We start from the raw sequence: 25958 nt of genomic DNA, 5'->3' as shown, positions 1-25958 counted from the left end.
ACGCATGGCACAAATCTTCCGTTTTTTAGTTTCTGTTACCGGTATCATATTTTTAGATCGATTTGTGCAGGATGAGGACGTAAATTTAGTATGTCATTTCTTATCGTAGTGGTAATAGTTGGCATATTAAGTCTGTCATCTAAATGACTATTTATAAGGCGAGTAAAAAGGGTTTTTATAAAATCTACACGTTTTAAAGGCTTTTGTCCGACTTTAAACATATTGTGTGTGTAAATAACAAACAAAAAACAAAATTTATAAAACAAATATTCAACATAACGAAAAATTGGCATAATGGCCACCTGTTCCTATTACTTTAGAGCATGATATAATATTAGAATTTGATTTTAAAATATTAAGGGGAACTTCGTCTTCATCCACCTCAGTTTCTTCATCTGAAGAGCTTGAATTATGAGCATAATCGCATAGATCCACACTAGTTTCTCCACCTGACGAGTTTCTATTTTAGGTGCATTCGTCTTGATCTATTTCTGTGTCTTAATTTTTGTGACTTAATTCACTAGTTTCGTTTTCCAACTCATCGTCATCGATCGAGAGAAACTTCTCTATTTCCTCATCATTTAACAGTTGCTTAGTAGTCGTGGCAAACGAAATAAATCACTAGTCGATCATGAAAAATATACCACCAGAACCTGAAAGTTACATAAACGTCATCCCTCGTCAATTTGACTACGCCGTAAAACAAAACCGAAAAAAAAATCTATTTACGGAGATCAACACGGACAATAAAAACATATTTACAGTGAAAATAAGATCGTGCGTAGTCGTATTGACGAAGGATGACCGTCTAGGCTTAAGGTACTAGCCCGACCATCTCGGGAACGATTGATATGACCACATTAAACCTTCTAGGTTATCCCGCCCTCCCCACCCCCTAGTTCCATGAGGAACTTGGGGTCGCCAGAGCCTCGACTGTCAATGAAACAGGATTCGCCACGGTTAGGTGAGGTTGACAATTGGGGGGAAGAAGCTATATATTGCGCTGGCAACCCCTTGAGAGGGTTGCGAACACAACGCCTTGAAATTGGATTCACCCCATTGAGATATGCCTTTGGTGATTAATACATGGTTTGAGCTAACAATAATCTACTTCAATTCTTACATGTCGATAACTATTTGCTTTCTTACAGACTAGTTAAAAATAGAAAACGATTCAAGCTTAAACTTATATAAGCTGTTATTAAAATTAAAAACAATTCTGAATCGATTTGCTAGATGTATAGTCCTAGTTATAGGTTCATTCATAGCATAATTCGTTTTATGAGTTACTTAGATAAATAAACTATTATGCCGAAGATCACGCAGTGGAATATATTGAATGAACAAATTAGATAAATCAGAGCAATTCGTGCTAAAGTTTATTATATTATAGGCAAGGATGAGTGAGATAAAAGTTTTTCTGTCATGCAAAGCCTAAAGGCCAAGCAATTTGTACCTGCTGGTATATGATGGGAGGCCGTCTGGCCAGTGAAGCATACGTAAAGCAATTTTTGTATAAATTCTTTGAAATTTATCAATTTTATAGGAGTTAGATTCAAGACCACTTCTGACCAACGATATATAAAGTGCCTTCAACGTCATAGGGTCCTTAAAGTCACTGGTGTTACTTCTACTGAACCCAACCATTGCAACAAATTTTGAAACAATGAAGTCAATGTGACTAGAAAAAGAGAGTTTGGAGCCAAAAATTACAACCAAGTCTTTACTCTCTTGACAAAGATTAAGAGGTTTAGCATATAGTTTGTAGATAAAGTTTGTGGCAGTTGTCTTTATGGAATAAGACACAACACAGCATTTGTTTCAATTTAAAAATAAGTTATTGTCTGCGCACCATCCGGCAAAAGAGTCCAGATCAGAACCGTTAGAAATAGTTTGACAAATAAAGAGTATTTTTTGTGAAATATATAGTTTTAGTGTTATATTTCAATCATTAAAGGCGAGGAGTGATGGGGAGACATATTGAGTAAAGTGCTGTCAGGAGAAAAAATTTGTTTTGAGTGTGGAAATTGTATTGCAACTAAGGTATCCCCATTCACAGTTTTGAAAAAAAAAGTTATTTCAAAAATTATTCATTTTTTTCTTCTCCTGTAAAATTCGTAAAAAGTGAGTTAGCACATTTTCACATTAAGCTAACGATATGTAATACCACAAACAGTATTCCTGCCATGATTCCAAGGGCTTTCGATTTCGCCCTGCAGAACTTTTTCATTTTCTTCTACTTAATATGGTAGGTGTCACACCCATTTTACAAAGTTTTTTCTAAAGTTATATTTTACGTCAATAAGCCAATCCAATTACCATGTTTCATCCCTTTTTTCGTACTTGGTATAGAATTATGGCTTTTTTTTAATTTTTCGTAATATCGAAAAAGTGGGCGTGGTCACAGTCGGAATTCGGCCATTTTTTATACAAAGTGAGTTCAGATAAGTACGTGAACTGAGTTTAGTAAAGATATATCGATTTTTGCTCAAGTTATCATGTTAACGGCCGAGCGGAAGGACGATTTCGCCCATTTTCACAGAAAACAGTTATCGTCATAGAATCTATGCCCCTACCAAATTCCACAAGGATTGATACATTTTTGTTCGACTTATAGCATTAAAAGTATTCTAGACGAATTAAATGAAAAAGGTCGGTGCCACGCCCATTTTGAAATTTTCTTTTATTTTTATATTTTGTTGCACCATATCATTACTGGAGTTGAATGTTGACATAATTTACTTATATACTGTAAAGATATTCAATTTTTTGTTAAAATTTGACTTAAACAAAGTTTTTTTTTTAAAAAGTGGGCGTGTTCGTCACCCGATTTTCGTAATTTTTATTTAGCGCACATATAGTAATAGGAGTAACTTTCCTGCCAAATTTCATCACAATATCTTCAACGACTGCCAAATTACAGCTTGCAAAACTTTCAAATTACGTTCTTTTAAAAGTGGGCGGTGTCACGCCCAATGTCCAAAATTTTACCAATTTTTTATTCTGCGTCATAAGGCCAACCCATCTACCAAGTTTCATCGCTTTATCCGCCTTTGGTAATGAACTATCGCACTTTTTCGGTTTTTCGATATCCAAAAAGTGGGCGTGGTTATCGTCCGATTTCGTTCATTTTAAATAGCGATCTGAGATGAGTGCCGAGGAACTTACATACCAAATTTCATTAAGATACCTCAAAATTTACTCAATTATCGTGTTTACGGACGGACGGGCGGACATGGCTAAATGAATTTCTTTTTCGCCCAGATCATTTTGATATATAGAATCTCGATAAGTTTATGCCGTTACGGATTACCGTTATGCGAACAAAATTAATATAGTCTGTAAGCTCTGCTCAGCTTAGTATAAAAACTAGCTTATCTGCTCATGTGGTTACATTTTACACAAAATTTTATTTCACAACGATTCCAGGATATGTCCCATTATTCGAAGCACCCTTGGTGGTCTTCCTTAGTGAGAAAAAAAGTTTTAGTGAGCAATATTGAGGCTGGGCCGCTGCACTGTTGTGATGCCAGATCGAGCCATCCTTGGCAAGTTCGGGCCGGACACGAAAAACACGTGCCCACATCCTTTCCAAAACGCCAACGTAGAATTTTCCGGTAACTATCTCGCCAGCGAAAACGTATTCGAGATAATTGATGCCGTGGATATCGAAAAAAAAACAGTCAACATTGCCTACAGATGTGACATCTTCGATTTATTGGCCGCTCACCACCCTTTCCCACTCACTGTTGACTTTGTTTACTCATTTAGTCTCTGCCGTCGCTATGAATTGAATCACAACACGTTGCCGTTATGTTAATGTCGTCACACATTTTAACTCACCACTCAAAGAGTTACTTGCACGCATAAAACACAAACAAAACGTGCTATCAACTTCAACTTTGAACTTAAATAAAACGAAGATCCTCCTTTTGGACAAATTAATCGGAAAGGATGATCAACATCGGTAACACTCCCCAAAACCTTAATACAACAACATTACAAATTAAAAGGACCCCAGCGGGTTAGGGGGTCAGAATATACCCGCGGTAGGTATGCCTGTCGTGAGAGGCGACTAAAATACCAGATTCAAGGGGCTGTGTAGCGCAACCCTTTCATGTTGCCAGCGCAATATCCGCGGCGAATCCTGTTTCACTAAGAGACGAGGCTCTGGCGACCCCAAGCTCCTCATGGAACTTGGGGGTGGGAAGGGAGGGATGGCCTGAAGGTTTAATGTGGCCATATAAATAATTCCCTAGATGGTCGGGCTAGCACCTTAATGGTGCTGTGTTACCGGATCTGTATCCGGCAAACGACCATCACATCGATAACACTCCCCAAAGTCTGCGAGTAACCTTATCGCTACAACAACAACAAATTAAAAGGTGTTGCCAGTTTCTAAGCTATAACTACCCTACAAGAAACGCTGATAGTTTTACTAATACACTCACACTTGTAAATGACAATGCTGATCCTGCGATGACGTAATCATTGATACTCAAATTTGTGTATGTTCCTTTGTTCGCACACGCATATCCGCGTGTACCCAACGACAGCCTATAATCATGAAAAATAACTCAAACTGGGAAAGCTTCGGACACCTGGTACAGAACAAAAGAACATACAGCAGATACCATTATGCATGTGAGACAGATACATAATTCTCAACGGAATTTTATGTCTGCGAGAACAGTTTATCCGATTTTATCATGTTGTCACTTCTGACTGTCATATGCCAATTAAATGATTATTACGGTTGTTTTGTTATTTTTTAAATTGCGCAATTTTCAACCGACGAATACCAAATAAAAAATAAGTTTAAAAAATGAAAAAGAGAGCATTTCAAAGCTCCATGCTAAAAGAAAAAAAAAAAATTCGAAAATAAAATTAAAAAATACAAAAAGCTGTCGGAATGTATGGGGCGCACCCAAAAAATTGATGCGGGAAAAATAATAGTGGTTAGTGGTGATTCGTTTTTAAATGTGTTTCCGCATGAGGAAAGCGCTCTTCTCGCAAACTCCATTGGTGCAATTGTACCAGAAAGTACTTCCATATTCGGGAAAGCCAGTTCTTGCAATCCATCTGCAAGTGCGCTTTCATCAGAGTTAAGCGTTCCATGTGCAAGGTCTCTGAATTATGATCATATTGCATCCGAAAGTCCGTTTTTAGCTTGTGATACAACTGCAACAGAAAGTAGCTTCTTGATTGAGGCAGGCGTTACTATTGCAAGTACTTTAAATTATGGTGCAATTACATTAGAAAGTGAAGTTAACAATGCCAAAGAAATAAGGGCATGGGCCATTAGGAATAATGAGTCCCAAAATTCTGTTGATGATTTGCTTAAAACTTTGAATAGAATGAAAGTAAAAGGTTTACCATTTTCTGCTAAAACCCTTATGAAAACCAGTAGGGAATCGGTGAATATTCGAACTATTCCTAATGGTGAATACCTATACATCGGTATTCAAAGTTATTTTAATTTTTACCCTTTTACAAATCTTGAAGATGTTGATAAAGTCCTAGTTGATGTAGGTATTGATGGTTTAAGCCTTTTTTAAAGTTCCGACCGAGTTTTATGGCCAATCCTTGGCGCACTTTCTAATTTTCCCAATGTTGATCCCTTTTTAATTGCGTGCTTTCCTGGTTTAAAAAAACTCGAAAGTCTTAATGATTTCATGGAAGATTTCTGTTTGGAAGTTCAGTGGTTAAGAGAAGCGGGAGTTAAAGTTGGTCATACTGAAACCCTAAAAAAATTCAATGTGCGATTATTTTGCTGTGACTCCCCTGCAAGGGCATTCGTTACGAGCACTTTGTCTCACAGTGGCAAAAGCGGTTGTCCCAAATGTAGCCAAAGAGGCTCGTACATCGATAGGGTGTGTTATTCAAAAGAAGTTGGCCCTCCAAGATCGGATTTGACTTTTGATTTGCGTTGTGATCCTCCCATCATGTTGGCGAATTCAAAGAAAAGCAGAGTATTTTGGAAGAAACAGGATTTGGCATGGTTTCTCAATTTCCTCTGGATTGTATGCATCTGGTTGATCTGGGTGTTACTAATAGATGGTTGAAACAAGTTTTAAAATATATAGATGTGCAAACTGTGAATGAAAAAATTTACTATGACGCTCAGTTTGTTCCCTCTGAGTTTGGACGCATATCCAGAAAATTAAGCGAGCGTAAAAATTGGAAATCCACTGAGTTTAGGCAATTTTTGTTGCTAAAAGATTGTGTAGAAAGCCACTTATACTACCATTTCCTATTATTGCATTGTGCTATAAGGCTTTTATCGAGTGAATGGACGTGTAAAACAAACCATGACGTCGCCCAAAACCTTTTAAATGACTTTGTTAGTTACTATGGTGATTTATTCGGAGATGAGTATGTTTGCTTCAACATCCACGGTCTTCTTCATTTGCCAGATTGCGTCAAGCAGTTTGGCCCTCTTGATTCATTCTCAGCATATAGGTTCGAAAACTTTATGCAGTATTTAAAACAACTTGTAAACAAGCCTAACTGTATTCTACAACAGATATTCCTCAGACTTGATGAAAGACAAGGATTTAATGTAACTACGGGAAAGTCTTCGAAAATGGGAGCATTTGTTGTAAACCCTCTGAAGAGAAAGGATTCCTTTTGTTTTAGCGGAAAGGTGGGCCCTATTAAAGTTCTTAATATAATTGAATCTTCTAATTCGAAAAAAGTTATTTGCAACGTATTTAAAAGGACTGAAAACTATTTTGAAGAGCCCCTTGAGTCTTCTCATAATCTTGGAATAGTAGTTGCTACAGATTTAATGACAGAAAAGGTCGAATTATCTTATGAGGATATTGATTACAAATACTTTTGTATTCCCCTTGATCAGAAGTTTCACCTTATTCCACTTTTGCATCACCTATTCAACGATTTTTCGCATAAACCCACACATTCTGCATAAAAAATAAAAATGATAATAAAAAAAAATATGAAAAAAATAAAGAAAAAAAATAAAAATTAAAAAAAAAAATAAAAACAAATATAAACAATAATAATAAATAAAAATACAAAAAAAATTTTTAAAAATAATTAAAATATTATTTTACATGAATGCAGAAAATTCTTTTAATTTTGATGATTGGATTGTGGAAGACAGCCAACCTGAAAATGGTAAGTGTAAAATCATGTAAATAAGTTTCTGTAGTTTGAATATAATTGCAGGATTATCTGATCATTTCCTATTTTCAGCACCACCGACCATTAAGAAACGAAGATTTCTTGAAAAGAAATCACCACAGGCAGATCAACAACAAGCACAACAAGTTATGCATAATTCATACATTCACCATATCCAATTTGATCAACCACAGCAACAGCAATTAATTCAACCACAAACACATCAACCATTTATACCATGCTATCAACCGCAGCTATCCGAGGGCAACCGTACCCAACCACAGGCACAGCATTCAACTCCGACACACCAAACACCAGAATTCAATGATGGTAATTTCAAGTTGCTTGCTGGCAGCACTTAAGATTCAAAAAAATGTTATGCATGTATGCAAACTAGTGGTGGGATTATTTTCTAATAAACGTTATTCAAATAAACGAATAAATTTATTCGTTTCAAATAATTCGAATAGTATTTATTCGAACTTTTTATTCGTTTATTCGAATTCCTTTCCTTATTATTCGAATAGTCCCACCCTTAATGCAAACCCTTATTAACTTATTAAGTGCCAAGTAAAACCTGTAATTACGTATACTTGTTTTTATTTCAGAATTTTTACGCACACTAAGGGAAATTGCTCGAAATCAAATTGAACTAAAAAACCAAATGCAGGTGTTACAGACCACAGTAAGTTTAAATTATTTATAATTTAATAGTATGTTATAAATTTAAAGTATTTTCAATTCGTAAATTAATGTATCGTTTTTTATTGTTTTATGACTGTATTTCTTTTGTGTTTAGAAATTGATTGATCGTTATTTGACTAAGTAAAATCTTAATTGGAATGATACTAGTAGTATAGGTAATAGTCTAGTTGAGGGGTCGACTGCTAATACGCTACCAAAAATATCGAGAGAGGTGTCAAAGGACGCGTCTTGATATCAGTATTAATAATCCGAAGGCGGAAAATAAAAATATTAACTCGTTCAAAAGATATTAACGAAAAACCGAAAAATACCCACGGGTACCTCCGAAACCGGGTGTGGGATCCATAGTATTTTTGCGCAGAACACCTTTCTGAGTTGGCGGCCTTCGGCCGCGCTTATAAAAAATAACCCTGGGCTACGCCATGCCAAGTCCGGGTGTGTGGTATAACCGTGGCTACCGCCTCGGTGATGCACAAATTTTTTTGTGGGTACGAACACAACAACAACCACATGCAAATCGCCAACTTCAACTGCAAATATCTCCGGACATGGATACAATTTTTCTTTTCCGCCATCGGATTATGGTTCTCTAGATTAATACGCGTCTTGACACCTCTCTCGATATTTTTGGTAGCGTATTAGCAGTCGACCCATCAACTAGACTATTACCGTAGTATAATTGTTTTATTTTGTTAATCAATATCCAGCTACCAAATAATGAAAGGAAAGCACAACTTGTTCTAAATTTTTGACCGACTCCGTAGTCATTGTGTCCCACCACTATCACACATAATCCAATTGTTTATAGATTTGCTTAACGCCAACTGATGCAAATATCGTGCGCGCATGCATATTTGGGATCAACATTTTTCGAATCTTCCAATTTTATGGCGCACATAAAGTCTGAACAGAAGGTCCAGAAATGTGGATCTTGCAACGCTTAAACACCTGTCCATGAGCGTCACCACCATCGTGAGAGTGAACATGCCCTCTCCCTCCATGTGAATGACCATGCCCATGTTGAAAAGCATATATTCCAACCAAATTTACCAATAGTCCAAGCACAGATACAACAAACAAAAGTTGGTGCTCCATTTATCGTTCCACGCCCTCGAATAAAATAAAAACGGAATGAAAAGTAAATCGAGGGTATAAACGTAGCGGTGCTAAAGCTTCCGCATGCACATAACCGTATGAAAATTCATCATTAGCCTTCCTTACGCAAAAATTTTAACTCGTTTAAAAGATTTTAACGAAAAACCGAAAAAAGTCCCTCCGAAACCGGTAGTGAAATCCATAGTACTTTTGGGCAGAACACCTTTCTGCGTTGGCGGCCTTTGGCCGCGCTTATAAAAAATAACCCTGGGTGGGTCCAACACTGGTTTGGAGACCAAAACCATATCCGCACAAAACACTTATGTTCACAATTTTTTTTGTGACATGAAAATCGCCAACTTCAACTGCAAATATCTCCGGACAGAGATACAATTTTTCTTTTCCGCCTTCGCATTATTGTTCTCGAGATTAATATGCGTCTTTTGACACCTCTCTCGATATTTTTTGACGCATATTAGCAGTCGACCCTCAACTAGACTTTTGCCTTGAATTGTGGGTATGTAGCGAATTGAGTGGAAGTCAGTGGATGAAGACAGTCGAATGGGGTGGAATGAAGGAAAATAGGACAACAGAGTTGATAGAGGGTCAATATTAATTTAAAAAGCAATTAACAAATAACTAAAAGCTTTATTATAAATTAAATTTTATGGTTTATATTAATAAATGAGGTACAATAAATGCCATATATTCAAAAATTGGTAAAGTTTATGGCTTTTTAATATATAGCTTGAATTATCTTCAAGATTTTTGAAGTGTTGAGTACAGTAATGTTTGAGTGAATGTGCAAATTTTTAGCAATCAGTTCGTTTAGGACCTACACTCGATCCACCATTTCAATAAATATTGTTAATATTTATCACGATCCAAGTATAGCGATATTTATTGAACGTGTAGGATCTGCCACACCTTGTGGGTGTTTGAATCATGATTAATTCTATATTACTATTTTTAATTCCATACTTATGCATGTATTTATATTTTTTAATTTTTTTAATAAATTTATGTACATCTCTTCATTAAAGCAAACAAGTATTATGGAAACAGTTGCATCTGTAATGAATGGCGTAAGCGCCATCACAAAAAATCAGATTGTCATTGTGCAAAATTTGGAGGCACACGATCAAAATGTAAGTAATGATGTAATGCAATTATGCAGACATTAATTTTTTTTTTTTATTAGTCAGCGAATAAGTCGGAAATGTTGGCGCAAAATGCGCTGCTGCGTGAGTGCAAAGTAGTTGCAGAGCATATTGAGAGGTCGGTGTGCCTCATGACGGGAGAAATCCGAGATAGCGCGTTGGACGAGATTGCGAGTCTCCTACCTCTACAATCCCTTGAAGTGCTCTTAGAGGTGGAGGAAAAATTGAGCAATACCGATTTCGTGCAATCCATGGTAAGAATTATTTTGGTGTCGAACTCCTATTTTCAAATTGAACTTAAATGATAGTAAAAATTTCAAAAATCAATTTTATATATATTTTGTGTTTTATTATTTTACAGATTACATACATCCACAGAATAAAAGGAGCCTCGACAGAGGTGGACAGTGTTTTGAGACACATTTTCGCAGACTCGCTTTTGGACAAGTTCAATTGGGATGGCAGGGGAGGGGTCAAAAGGGCACTGGGTAACCTAACATTGGTTGATCCAGTGTTAAGAGGTGAGTTTACTATAAATAATCATCAAATTTTTAAACATTTATGTCTACTTTCTAGGCGTTTTCGAAAAAGGTGCCTTGCATTTCGAAAAAGACGTCAGGGCAGCGTTAACGAAGAGCCACCACCGAACAACACAACAAAAATATGTTCAAAAAAAAAATAAGGTTTATAAAACTATTTATTTTCAACAAATAAGAAACACTTATGCCTTTATCACATACAAAATTAAAAACCTAGTGAAATAAAGTAAATAAAAAGCAAAAAGCATTGTTTCATTTTTGGCGGAATATAACAATGGTCATTTGTGATAGTATAACAGTCAAACCTACAGTCAAACCTACAAATCTACAGTAAACTATCATTTATGAAACTTTTTGATAGTTAGAGTGTCAGCACTGATCCAGGAAATGGAATGAGAGTGAGCAGTACGGCTATATACTTAATCAGTGGGCGATGTTGGTGTATAAGAAGGAGACAAAAACTCACACGTACACAGTTGTTTACATCACATTTGCGCAAGTCCCCTTAAGTTTGTGATAGACAGTTTGTATGAGGCGCTGATCGTTAGGTTGACATTGCTGACAATCATATGATAGTCAGTATTCTTGTAGGGTAATTGCCACAACTCTAGTAGGATAATCAAGCATCTACGTTTTGGACGCTAACTTCGAAAAACAGAGAAATTACTCATTGATGCCTTAAAAAAAGTTGTTTGGTTCTCTAAACAACCGAATGTTACATAGATAGTGTAATAAATAAAAAAAATCACTTAATTATTCAAAATAACTTTGCAAAACTTACTCTGTACATGACATAATCCCACTGAAAATTGCCCTAATTCGGGCATTTGTCGGAGTATCTCCTCTGTTACTAAATGAACACCTCGATGCTGCGGTCGTAAATTGATTTTGCGTTGAAACCACGCCGAGCCAATTTGTAGGCCCGAACTACCGCCACCACCTCCGCCGCCACCACGGTGATTGGACGATGCCATTGTGCTATTGGACGAAGAACTGCGAATATTGCTATTACGGCTCGCACTTGCCTTAATATTATGACCGCTTCTGGTATTAGTAATTGTTGTCGTGTGTTGCTGCTGTTGGTGCGGAATAGTGCTGCTTTGACTTCGTCGCCCACTACGATTACGTGCACCTGCACCGCTACTGCCACCGCCACCGCCTCCACCACCACCACCAGCACCAGTGCCTGCACCACCACCACCACCACCAAATGACGATGGGACCGCCGTTGTTGTCGTTGTTGCCGTTGTTTTAGCAGCAGTTGATGCTGCCGCTGACGTTGCCACTGTTATTACTTTACTTGATCGACGGCCACCTGCTGCTGATCCTGCAAAAGCAGATGATGTTGCTGGTGTGTTTGGATTTTTTGTCGACGTTTTGGCAGTAAAGGCGCTTTCAAATTTTCCTTAATTGTTCTCTATGATCTTGTATATTATTAATATCCATACATATACTGCACACATTTATTTTAATTTAATTTTTTCAAATATCATTTGAATTTCGGCATTTATGTACGTAAGTATATGATGTATATATATTAAGTAGTTTATTGACGTCTGCTTAACGGTGCCGCTCAATTGACCCGACTTAGGGATGAATGTGCAGTGTAATTCGCTCTCGACAGCTCACAACTCTAGTATTTGTGCATTCAAGTCAAATAATCGTTGCAATTTAGTGCTTTTACTATTTAATTTTTTTATTGGACCAAATCTAAGGCAGAAACAGTAAATGCAACTCTCGTGAATGTATTCACGTGGTGGATATCTCTGGTGTTTTCTCGTTTTTTATTCGCCAAAGAAACTACGCTACACACGTTTCCGTTTGAAATTATTGCATTCTTATTACCACACTCAAATCTAATGGGAGAGCACCTGAAAATTGAAAGAAATACAGAAAAGTGTTGGTTAAGTAATGGTAATTATACCTGTACATATGTATAAAGACATATATGTATGTGTATGAGCAAATAGATCAAAAATCCAAAGGACCAGTTTTTTTATTAATTTAGCGTGTTTCCAGGCCCATATCGCTTATAAGTTTTATTACAAAATTTCATATTTTTAATGCAGGCAACTGGAAAACTTCAAAAATTCCTATTCTATGAATTTCCAGATATAGGTGCTGATTACGTGTGCTGAATTCCTTTGTAAACCCCTTACATGTCTTTTTACCACATACCCAAAGCATGGAATATTTCCTAGGAAGTGGAAAGAGTCATTTATAATACCACTTTACAAAAATGGGAACAGATTCTGTGTTATAAATTATCGAGTAATAACAAAGCTCAGTGTTGTTCCCCAAGCTCTTTGAATCGATCGTGACAAAGCGACTAGCTCATAGGGTATCTTCAACCATTAAACTCTCGCAGGGTAAGTCTACCGCGACTAACTTGCTAGAGTTAACATATCTACTCAACGGATTAAAGGCTAACAGCGAGATCGATGTAATTTAAACAGATTTTAGTAAGGCTTTCGATATAATTTTTCCATTCACTTCTTCTGTTCAAACTCAAATGATTGGGCTCCCCGCCTTTGTTTCTTTCTCTCATGGGTATCTTCATAGTTGAAGGAAAAAAACAAACAGTTAAAAAATAAAAAAATATATGTAAGGCGCTATTACCTCCGAAGAGATTTTAGGCCGAACTTCTCCTCCACTTTGCGTCGTGCTCATTTTCAATTTTTCCTACAAATTGGCGGAACGGAACCTACCTGTTTTATTCCGATAGTGACTGAATACTATTTTAATTTGAGTAATCTTTATGATATTTCAAAAATAAATACATATATTAGTATAATACTGTGACGAATATTAGTGACACTAAGTGATTCTCACATCACTAATCTCATACTAAGTAAATAAAGCCACAACAACAATAAAGCAAGCTGCCACACTGGTATGTATGTAAACAAATTAATTATTATGTCTACTCATATGTCCATACAAGCAGCGGAGAGAAACGCACAAACACATGCATATATCTGAGATAGGTATTCCCAAAAGTAGGCAATCATCGGTGGAAGTATCACTCACATATACACGCGCATATGGCTATGCGAGAAGCTATAATTGTGCATCTGTAGTTATAGCTGGTAAACAAATAGTAGATTCTAGAAGATAGAAACGCCTAGAAGTATGCGAACGAGACATCACAGAGTATAAAAGGATTTAAAGCTGAGTAATCAGAATCAGTTTGGTTTAAGCACGCTATCTGTTGAGAAGTAGAAGTGTTATTGTGAAAGTAATCTAATAAAGACCATTTTGCATTATTGAATATTGCAGTTATTTATTCAACAGTTTAGCGAGGCGAACGTTAGTAGAAGGTTGCAAATAAGCGGAATTTCAGTAAATTCGTTACAATTGGTGTCAGAAGAGGAATTGTTGAATAAATTCCCAAGACTTCGAATACAACTTGGACATGGGAAAGTGGAGTGAATTGAAGATCCAGCAACTGAAGAAGGAGTTGGAGAGCCGTGGATTGAATACAACCGGCATTAAACTCGAACTGCAGGCACGACTAGGATAGGCAATGGAAGCAGAAGGAATTAACGTGGAAGACTTCGAATACAACTTGGACATGGGAAAGTGGAGTGAATTGAAGATCCAGCAACTGAAGAAGGAGTTGGAGAGCCGTGGATTGAATACAACCGGCATTAAACTCGAACTGCAGGCACGACTACGATAGGCAATGGAAGCAGAAGGAATTAACGTGGAAGACTATGTCTTTCAGCTTGATGGCGACGAGACAACAACAAAAATTGAAGAGGAAAACGAAACATCGCAGACAGTTACCAGCACAGACTTGAACATGATATTGGCCGCAATATATGCACAAACATCGACATTAACATCCAAGATGGAAGCACAGGAGGCACGCATTTCAGAAATTTCGTCGCAAATAACATCCAATATGGAATCACAGGAGACACATATTGCAGAAATGTCGTCAGAAATAACATCGAAGATTGAAGCACAAGAAACGCGTATTTCAGAAATGTCGTCGCAAATATCATCCCAACTGGAATCACAGGATTAACTGGGAAGATCACGGAGATAGGAGATTTCATGAAGCGGCACAACATCCGCATTGCTGCGATTCAAGAGACTACACTCACAGCAAGATCTGCTCTGCAGACCTGTTCTGGGTATAGTGTCCACAGAAAAGATCGCGAGAGCGGAAGTGGAAAGAACGTGTATTACGGGAGTCCCTGTCGTGAAGACTTACCTCCGGGGTGTTCAAGTCAACCAGCCTTGGTTTGGCCGAGGAGGACTATCCATCCTCCTCTTCCATTTTCGGGTAATGGCACCCGGTTGCACGGCAACTCCACCGCGAGTTCCGTGCTTGCCTCAGAGTCCCTCTTTCATTGATTTAGATATCTCGATATCTGATTAACAAGTTAACCAGATTGAGATATTGTATTTTTGTCGCAATTTAGGAATGTGACCAACCTTTTCTGTCCTGCAGTGTTACAACAATGTATAAATACATTGTTAACGACGGAGCTTGGTTTTGCTTAGATATTGCTTAAGGGGCCGCACTACATTGACAAACAAAGTGAGCTTGGCATCCAATTATGCTCCGTCTTAAAACACCATCACAATTTAAATCAAGGGATGTGACCAACCTTTTCCGCACACAGACCTGTGAGTGCCGAGTGCCCGCCTCAACAATGCCCCTCGACATCGCTTGAGGCCACACTACGTTGACAAACATTGTGTGCCATATTGTCTACTATTGGCTTCCATTTTTGCTACTAATTTCGCTCCAATTTCCACTCAATTACGCAACAATTATGCACCGATTTGCCTCCAAATACACTCCTACCACAATTAAGGGATGTGGCCAACCTTTTCCGCCAACAGACCTGTAAGTACCGAGTACCTGCCCAGCAATATCCTTGCACTGCAGTCCGCCACACTGCAGTGATTTGACAACGTCAAATCTACCACATATAGGATGTGGTCATCCACACAGCGAACGCCTCCTATTCGCTTACGCAGTCTAAAGCAGCCTCAAACATCTCAAGAGACGAGATGAGCACCGGCCCACTCGTACAATTATCGATTGTTTTCGGCTGACGATAGACATGCGTTCCTTCACCATCTTTCGTCAACTTATTTGCAGCATTTTGTCACAAATTAAGGGATGTGACCAACCTATCATCTGCCCCTCAGGGTCAGTTTCTCAATGAAATTGGGACTGCCGTGGCAAGCATGAGACCGAATTCCCCTGGGTCTTGGGTCCCCAAGGGAAAACAAGTCTACTCAGAGCGTGTGTCATAAGTGAACTCTATTTGAAACCACAGCCACCGCGATGCTCCCACAAGGGGGCCATCCCAGGACAGGAGGTGAGACCTGAGTACAAAGCATCGTTCGATGCAGTGCACCAGATCACACTGGCTACTCCTGCTCCCGCGGTAGCAGTTTTTATAAAGACCTTGCCTAGGGTCCCACAGGGTGATACACCGCGTCCACCCTGCTACCTTTCGAGTAAAACACCTTACTCATGGATTGGGTACCCATGGTATTATGGTCGCCTTTTACGACCGGTATACCTACCGTGGGCATATTCTAACCCCTAACCCACAGGGGGAAGCGGAAGTGGAGGCGGCCTCGCGTTTATCATACACCACTCTGTGCAAAATCATATATTTGATCTCGACATCGGCCGCAGGGCCAGTGTCTTAGAACGCCAAGGCCTATCCGTCCGGTCAGGCAATGTAAACCTAAAAATCATCAACATCTGCATCCCTCCTGCCAACTGTTGCCCCAGTGGATACCGCCCTAATATCAGCACTTTACTCACTGGCAACAATCGCATTACCTGAGGGGATTTCAATGCCCATCACTATCTATGGAATTCAAACTTGCGGGCGGACAGTAGGGGTGAGATGTTGGCGGATCAAATAGAAGAAACGACGTTCTGCACAGACGCCCCCACACGTATGGTAGGAAGCTGTCACAGTTCGCCGGATATATCAATCGTGAGCGCAGAACTCGTAAACTGCGTCAACTGGCAGCCGATGGTAACATTGGCATCCGACCACCTGCCTATACTTATTTCGCTCGAGCGTACCGCCGACTTCATCGTCACAGAAAAACGCACTTTCATAAACTTAAACAAGTAAGAACGGGACTATCTTCGGCTATGCCGAAGACTTCATACCTTTCATGAATGGGGCTGAACAATAATCTTATCCCGTTCGTAATCTCCGAATAATCGGATGTATAAGATAAGAAATATCTACTGAACAGATCTACATACCTAAACGATTTTTAAGATAAATATAAAATAAAAAATAGGTAGGTACTTTGTGTGAGGATGCAAAGTTTCAGGTTTTTTGTGGTCTGCGTGTAAAAACTATGACTACGAATCACGTATTTCAACAATATATGACGTAAACGTAACTATTTGATGAAATGTTTTGAATTTTGAGGCTTCTAGCCGTAAAAAAGGGGCAAAAAAATAGAGTTTATATGGGGTATATAATATATGTACCACCGATCTCTATGATTTTTTCAGACAACAATATATGCTATATACGTAAGCATTTGGTGAAATTTGAAGCTTCTTGCTGTTAAAACGGGGCAGAAATTGTGCAAAGTTTCTTATCTGAACAATCGGTGGTATGAGATATATACTATATATACCACCGATCTCAATGATTTATACTGTCACGGATATTAGCATCACTAAATTATCCCATCACTAAGGCGATGCTAAGGCCATGCCAAGCAGTATTTACGTTAATAATTAAATCAAGTATACACATATATAGGGCAGCCCAGAGAGATGTCACACACAGATGCATTTACTTATATGCCTATGTGCGCGCGAGAGACTGTAAACTACAAACATTCACATCAATAATTCAATCTTTATGTATCTACATAAACGAATAAATAATTGCGTCTACACATATGTACGTATACGAGCAGCGGAGCGGCAATGCACAAACACATGCATATATCTTATCTGAGTTGTCACAAGAGAGAGCAATAATTTGTGCACGTAGTTGTGGCTGGCGATTTTGTAGCCGAAACAACTAGTAAGTTCTGGAAATCGAAGAGCCTAGAAGTATGCAGCGTAAACTATAAAAGCGGGGCAAGCGAGTAAGAAGTAATTCAGTTTGATTTGAGATTTGGATTAAGCGCTATCTAGCGAGCTATAGCAGTATTATTTTGAATAGTAGAGCTTCATTTGAGCTGTCAATCAGTTTGGTTATTAAGTAAGCTATTCGTTGCAAAGTACAAGTGTTATTGTGAAGTACTTGAATAAAGGCCATTTTGTATTATTACATATTGGAGTTATTTATTCAACAGTTTAGCGATACGAACTTAGCAGAAGGTTGCAAATAAGAGGATTTGCAGCAAATTCGTTACAATTGGTGTCAGAAGAGGAATTGTTGGATAAATTCTAGAGGACAACAAGGACATGGCAAAGTTCAGTGAATTGAGGATCCAGCAGTTGAAGAAGGAGTTGGAGAGCCGTGGATTGAATACAAGCGGCGTTAAACTTGAACTTCAGGCACGGCTACGAGAGGCAATGGAAGCAGAAGGAATTGATGTGGAAGAGTATGTCTTTCATCTTGATGGCGAGGAGACAACGAAAATTGAAGAGAAAAACGAAACATCGCAGACGGTTAGCAGCACAGACTTGAACATGATATTGGCTGCAATATCTGCACAAACATCGACAGTAGCATCAATGTCGTCGCAACTGGCATCTCAACTGGAAGCACAAGAGGCACGTATAACAGAAATGTCATCACAAATATCCACCAACATGTCATCACAACTGGAAGAACAGAAAACGTATATGTCATCACAGATGGAATCCCAAGAGACACGTATAACAGCGAAGATTGAATCACAGGAGACATGTATCTCAGAAATGTCGTCGCAAATGTCATCTCAACTGGAAGAACAGAAGACATATATGGCATCGCAACTGGAAGAACAGAAGACATATATGATATCTCAGTTGGCTCAGCAGTTGAAAGCGCAAGAGGATCGCATATCATCGCAGTTGGAGGGTTTTAGTGAACGACAAGATAAAATGGAAGCTGAGATGGATGCTTTGAAAGATCGGATTCAGCAGTTACAATTAAATCGTCCAGCAGTTTCAGCGAGTAATCCAAAGGTAAAAACACCATCCTTTGACGGTTCTGTTCCTTTCCAGGTCTTTAAGCTACAGTTTGAGAAGACCGCAGCAGTGAACAACTGGAATGTGGAAGATACAGTTGCCGCACTCTTCGTAGCATTGAAAGGACCAGCTGCCGAAATCTTACAGACTATTCCAGAGTACAAACGGAACAGTTATGACGCATTGATGGCTGCTGTAGAACGGCGATACGGAAGCGAACACAGGAAACAGATATTTCAAATAGAATTGCAAAACCGCTACCAAAAAGCTTACGAGACTTTGCAGGAGTTTGCTTCGGACATTGAAAGATTGTCTCATCTTGCAAATGCGGATGCACCCGTGGAATACACGGAAAGAGTGAAGATTCAGAGCTTTATAAATGGCATACGGGACGTCGAAACGAAGCGAGCCACATACGCGAACCCAAAGCAAACATTTTCTGAAACGGTATCCCATGCATTGACTCAGGAAACGGCGTCATTATTGAGTAAACCAGCATACAAAGCTCATCGTGTGGAAGTAGAAAGGCCGGAGTGGGTAGATACAATTTTGGAAGCTCTGAAGGGATCACAACAGAAAAATGCCGGAGTTATGAAATGTTTCAAGTGCGGTAACCCAGGTCACATTGCACGTCATTGCAGTAGCAATTCCAATAGTTCCAACAATGTGGGTGGCCGTAAACGCAGAGCTGAAGGAGACGATCAAATCTCCAAATCCACTCAATCGTTAAACTAAAGCGAGTCAGCCGCAAGGGGCGACAGCTGGCTCCCTCAATTGAATGCCCCATAATCTCTATCTCGCAAATTGGAAGAAGGTCAAGCAATCTTACTGTCAGAGGACATGTGGATGGAAAAGAACGTTTACTAACTGTAGATACGGGTGCATCCCATTCCATTATTCGATCAGATTTAGTCAACAAGAAGATAAGACCATTGCTTGGAGCAAGATTACGTACAGCCACGGGAGAGGACACCCAGGTAATTGGAGAAGTAGAATGTGAAGTAGCAATTGGGAACGTCACGGTACTTCACAATTTTATAGTGGCAGGTATTGTTGATGAAATCATAATTGGAGTGGACTTCTTAATCAACCAAGGCATCAAGATCGATATGCAAAGCAAGACGATGCGATATAAGAACATGGATGTGCCACTTAATTTCGGCTACGAGAGAGGCTACAGCAGTAAACGAGTGCTGGTGGAAGAGAGTCAGCAAATACCACCAAAATCAGAAGCAGTCATCTGGGCAAAGGTAGATGGAGATTGTGGGACAAACAAATTGTGGGTTGTCGAAGTAGCAAATAAATCAGCACTGAACATACTTGTAGGAAAAACCCTGGCTATGACAAAACAAGACGGACGTATTCCGGTAAGAGTACTCAATGAGTTCAAGTCACCATTCAATTTGACCAAAGGAGCTATTTTGGGAAGATGCCAAGAGGCCGAAGTAGTTATTAACTGTGAACAGCTCCTGGAATACGTTTCATCTAGTAATACTGATCTTTCAAATGATATCACGGCATGGACGCATGGGCTAGAGGAAGCCAATCAAAGTAAGGCAAAACAACTGCTCCTAAAGTACGCGAACATATTTGACCAGGATAATTCTAAACCAGGCCGCACCAACGTTGTGAAACACCAAATTGACACTGGAGATGCGAGGCCGATCCGTCAAGCTCCACGTAGTGTTCCACTGGCGAAGCAGGAAGTTGTGAGTCAAATCATTCAAGAAATGAGCGACAGCGGCGTCATCGAACCATCAGCTAGTCCATGGAGCTCACCGGTAGTACTTGTAAAAAAGAAGGATGGAAAAATGAGGTTTTGCGTGGACTACGGGAAGTTGAATGACGTAACGAAAAAGGATAGCTACCCATTGCCAAGAATTGACGACACTCTGGACTCGCTATCTGGTACGAAATGGTTTTCCACGCTGGACTTGAAAAGCGGCTACTGGCAAGTGGAGGTGAAGGAGGAAGATAAAGAGAAAACAGCCTTCAGTGTCGGTGATGGTCTTTGGCAATTTACAGTGATGCCTTTTGGACTTTGTAATGCACCAGCTACTTTTGAGAGACTCATGGACCAGGTACTGAAAGGACTACATTGGAAAACATGCTTGGTGTACCTGGACGACATCATCGTATTGGGCAAGAACTTTGATGAACATCTTAAGAACTTGGAGGAAGTTTTCCAGAGAATAGCTGGCGCTGGTCTGAAGTTAAGTCCCAAAAAGTGTGCGCTGTTTAAAAAGGAAGTCAATTATTTGGGTCACAAGGTAACGACAGAGGGCATCTGCACTGCGAACGAAAAAATAGAGGCTGTAAAGGATTGGCCAAGGCCACAGAACCTACATGAATTGAGAAGTTTTCTTGGGCTGTGCACATATTACCGCCGATTTGTACAAAATTTTTCCAGCGTAGCCCATAGCCTGCATGAGCTTACAAGAAAAAACAAAGCTTTTGAATGGAAGAAGGAGCAAGAAGTGACTTTCCAAACATTGAAGGAGCGTTTGTGCACTGCCCCAATGTTAGCATATCCGATTCCAGGAGCAACATTTATTCTAGATACAGATGCGAGTGGATATGCTATAGGAGGCGTTTTATCACAACTGGTCGATGGACAGGAGAAAGTAGTTGCATATTACAGCCGTTCGATTGGAAAACCAGAGAGGAACTACTGTGTTACGCGGAGAGAGCTGTTGGCATTGGTAGAGTGCATTAAACATTTTCACAAATACCTCTACGGCCAGCGATTCCGTGTCAGGACAGATCATGCAGCGTTGGAATGGCTTCAGCAGTTCCGTAATCCGGAAGGACAATTGGCACGGTGGATCGAGCGACTACAAAGCTACGACTTTTCCATTGAGCATCGAAAAGGTAGTACCTATGGAAATGCTGATGCAATGTCACGAAGACCATGTAGTTTGGAATGCAAGCACTGTTCAAAAGCCGAGGCTAAAGAAGACATTATAGATGTCCGGCTAATGACTATAACATGTACAGATGAATGGGACAAGGAACAGCTAAGAAAGTGCCAGCTAGAAGATGCAGATCTGTCACGTGTTATGCAAGGGCTCGAACGAAATGAAAGACAAACAGAGAAAAGATGTCAGCAGTCATATTGGGCACAGTGGAACAGTTTAGAATTGATATCCCGTTGCCTTCATCGAGTATGGGAGAGTGAGGATGGTAGATACAAGAATAAACTGATAGTTGTTCCCAGAAAGAGGATTCCTGATGTGCTCAGCGAGCTGCATAATGGTCCAAGCGGAGGTCATCTTGGAATCACGAAGACGCTCGAGAAGATTAAACAGAGATTCTATTGGGTTGGTTGCCGTCAGTCGGTCACTGAGTGGATTGCGAACTGCGAGGTTTGCAGCAGAGCGAAAGGGCCCAGAACACGAAGTCATGGCCAGATGAAGCAATATAACTCGGGTGCGCCATTTGAAAGGATCGCTATGGATGTCGCCGGTCCATTTCCTACTAGCAACGGCGGAAACAAATATGTACTGGTAGTTATGGATTATTTCAGTAAATGGCCAGAGGTATACCCAATCCCAAATCAAGAAGAGGAAACGGTAGCAGAAGTGTTTATAAACAATTGGGTTGCAAGGTATGGTGTACCAATGGAGTTACATTCTGACCAAGGCAGGAATTTCGAATGTGTTCCAGGAAATGTGTAAGTCATTGGGCATTCGAAAAACACGGACAACTGCATTGCATCTTCAATCCGATGGTATGGTAGAACGATTCAATAGAACATTGGAGGAGCACTTAAGGAAAGTAGTGGACAAGTACCATAAAGAATGGGATACCCGCATACCATTATTCTTGATGGCTTACCGATCAGCAGTGCATGAGACAACGGGCCAAACCCCTGCAAAAGTAATTTTTGGCAATGACCTTAGACTGTCAGCTGATTTGAAGTTTGGGATAGATGCCAATGCGGAGAGAAATGTCAGGAAATCCACTAGTGATTTGGAAGAAGAGCAAGAGAAATACATGATCTGAAAAGGCAACGAACAAAGATTATGAGTGACAAGATGAAAGCCAGATATGATAAAGCATTTAATTCAGAAGGTTTTCAGGAAGGAGATTTGGTGCTGTTATACAACCCACAACGTAAAAAAGGTTTGTCCCCGAAATTGCAGTGTAATTGGGAAGGCCCATACAAAGTTGTAAAACGGATCAACGCTGTAGTGTACCGCATACAAACCATCGGTAAACCACGAACCAAAATGAAGGTGGTCCATTTGGAAAGGCTAGCAACGTTTAGATCGAGAGATTTGTCTGATCGGGACGATCGGACTTAGGTGGAGGGCATTGTCACGGATATTAGCATCACTAAATTATCCCATCACTAAGGCGATGCTAAGGCCATGCCAAGCAGTATTTACGTTAATAATTAAATCAAGTATACACATATATAGGGCAGCCCAGAGAGATGTCACACACAGATGCATTTACTTATATGCCTATGTGCGCGCGAGAGACTGTAAACTACAAACATTCACATCAATAATTCAATCTTTATGTATCTACATAAACGAATAAATAATTGCGTCTACACATATGTACGTATACGAGCAGCGGTGCGGCAATGCACAAACACATGCATATATCTTATCTGAGTTGTCACAAGAGAGAGCAATAATTTGTGCACGTAGTTGTGGCTGGCGATTTTGTAGCCGAAACAACTAGTAAGTTCTGGAAATCGAAGAGCCTAGAAGTATGCAGCGTAAACTATAAAAGCGGGGCAAGCGAGTAAGAAGTAATTCAGTTTGATTTGAGATTTGGATTAAGCGCTATCTAGCGAGCTATAGCAGTATTATTTTGAATAGTAGAGCTTCATTTGAGCTGTCAATCAGTTTGGTTATTAAGTAAGCTATTCGTTGCAAAGTACAAGTGTTATTGTGAAGTACTTGAATAAAGGCCATTTTGTATTATTACATATTGGAGTTATTTATTCAACAGTTTAGCGATACGAACTTAGCAGAGGGTTGCAAATAAGAGGATTTGCAGCAAATTCGTTACAATACTATACACGTAAGCACTTGGTGAAATTTGAAGCTTCTAGCTGTTAAAATGGGGAAGAAATTGCGCAAAGTTTCTTATCTGAACAATCGGTTGTATGAGATATATACTATGTATACACCCGATCACAATGATTTTTTCAGACATCAATATATGCTATACACGTAAGCATTTGGTGAAATTTGAAGCTTCTAGCTGTTAAAATGGGGCTAAAATTGCGAAAATATATATATATACCATATATATATACTATATATACCACCATATATATACTATATATACCACCGATCTGTATGATTATTTCAGACAACAATATATGCTATATACGTAAGCATTCGTTGAAATTTGAAGCCTCTAGCTCTTAATATGGGGTAGTAATTACGAAAAGTTTCTTATCTGAACAATCGGTTGTGGGGGATATATACTATATATACGACGGATCTCATCAGTTTTTTCAGGCAACAATATGTGCAATATACGAAAGTATATGGTGAAGTTTAAAGCTTCAATCTGTTAAATTGAGTAAGATATTACAAAAATCCTCTTTTTCTGAAAAATCGGTTGTATGGAGGATTTATGCTATAGTGGTCCGATCCGGCCGGTTCCGACAAATGTCTAATCGGACACCCAAATACACCTGCTCACCAAATTTTATCAAGATATCTCAAAAAATTGAGGGACTAGTTTGCATACAAACAGACAGACGGACAGACGGACAGACAGACAGACGGGCATGGCTAAATCAACTCAGCTCTTCATTCTGATTATTTCGGTACACTTAATGGTGGGTCTATCTATTTTCCTTTAAGGACTTACAATTTTGGGTTTCGTGAAGAAATTAATATCCCATTTCATTTTTAAGGTATAAAAAGGAAAGTGGGACGAATACAAATCCTTTACAGATAACCACTTTGCTGCCCTCCCTATCCCGACTGATGCCAGCCAAGGGGAGCGTGCTTTCCAAAAGGTCATGGGATCCGCCTCGGCTCGCTTCATTCCCGCCGGTAGAATTCCCGAAATTCAGCCCCACTTTCCGGCGGAGGCCGAAAATTTGGCGAGAGAACTTGATCTTATAAGACAGCTCGATCTTGGCGACCCCCAAATAAGGGATGAACACAAGCGGGCGAACTGGGAGGAGCACCTAAGCGGTTGTAACCTCCCTGCCGGTGTAGGTAAACTTTGGTCCACCGTAAAGTCCCTATCGAATCCGTCTAGGCACAATGAAAAAGTTTCAATCGCCTTTGGCGATAAAGTGCTGTCGTATGCGAAAAAATGCGCGAGCGCTTTCTGCCGACAATATAAATATATAATGCATTCTATGGTCGACAAAGATAGACGGAGGGCCAACATACATGCACATAAACATAAATTCAGCGCGTCACCAATTACCATCACCGCCAAAAAGGTTGAGGATGCCATCGGTCATGCTAAACCATCCAAAGCAGTGGGCCCAAATATTTAGCACATGTATTCAACCTGTCTCTTTCCACCTTTGTCATTCCCGAAAAATGGAAAATGGCCAACGTTGTCCCGCTACTAAAGCCTGGGAAACCAGCTAACATAGGAGAGTCATATCGCCCGATATCTCTCCTATCGCCAGTAGCCAAGACGCTTGAAGCCATTTTGCTCCACTACTTCAAAGCAAATTTGCAGCTAGCCCGCCATCAGCATGGCTTCAGAAAACCCCATAGCACCACCACCGCGCTAAATGCCATTTGCACCCAGATAAATTACGGTTTAAATGAAAACCCCCACCATAGAACAGTAGTCGTTGCGCTATACCTATCAAAAGCTTTTGATACGGTCACCCATGGCACGTTACTGCAAGACCTGGAAGGCCATACCCTTCCCCCATGTCTTAAAAGATGGACCGCAAATTATCTGGGTGATCGGCAGGCATCGGTGCAATTTAGAAACGAAACATCAAAACCAAGAAGAACTGAACAAGGGGTGCCACAGGGTGGTGTCCATTCCCCACATTTGTTTAACTTCTACATATCAAAGCTACCTTCGCCACTAGAAGGAGTTACTATCGTTTTCTACGCCGATGACCGCACAATAATGGCCACAGGCCCAGCCCACAGATCCACGAGGCTTGGAACAGAATAAACGGCTACCTTCCTGATCTCTCCAGTTTTTTCG

The 25958-nt window shown here is 39.6% G+C and overlaps 2 protein-coding genes across 2 annotated transcripts in view; one reads left to right on the top strand and one right to left on the bottom strand.

The window, feature by feature from the left end:
- Positions 1–25958, bottom strand: part of LOC137240597 (UPF0047 protein YjbQ) — a 58234-nt gene that overhangs the window by 21721 nt on the left and 10555 nt on the right. Inside the window, exon 2 of the mRNA XM_067767083.1 lies at positions 11427–12516. Coding sequence (XP_067623184.1) covers positions 11427–11619 — 193 coding nt within the window. The 5' untranslated portion in view covers positions 11620–12516. The remainder of the gene's footprint in view (positions 1–11426; positions 12517–25958) is intronic.
- LOC137240106 (uncharacterized) lies at positions 6907–10870 on the top strand. Its single transcript, XM_067766036.1, has 6 exons — positions 6907–7476; positions 7755–7831; positions 9990–10094; positions 10148–10360; positions 10468–10627; positions 10683–10870. The coding sequence occupies exons 1-6, from the start codon at positions 7296–7298 to the stop codon at positions 10868–10870; spliced, it is 924 nt and encodes a 307-aa protein (XP_067622137.1). The 5' UTR covers positions 6907–7295.

The sequence above is a fragment of the Eurosta solidaginis genome, chromosome 2 (assembly GCF_040869045.1).
Source record: "Eurosta solidaginis isolate ZX-2024a chromosome 2, ASM4086904v1, whole genome shotgun sequence".
Taxonomy (NCBI): domain Eukaryota; kingdom Metazoa; phylum Arthropoda; class Insecta; order Diptera; family Tephritidae; genus Eurosta; species Eurosta solidaginis.
This window is presented reverse-complemented; position numbering and strand designations above follow the sequence as displayed.

Excerpts from the sequence above, each read along its gene's own strand:
- LOC137240106 (XM_067766036.1), top strand. The coding sequence starts at position 7,296 with ATGCATAATTCATACATTCACCATATCCAATTTGATCAACCACAGCAA. Across the intron at positions 7,477-7,754 it reads AACACCAGAATTCAATGATG|AATTTTTACGCACACTAAGG; the intron begins GTAATTTCAAGT and ends TTTTTATTTCAG. Across the intron at positions 7,832-9,989 it reads TGCAGGTGTTACAGACCACA|CAAACAAGTATTATGGAAAC; the intron begins GTAAGTTTAAAT and ends TCTTCATTAAAG.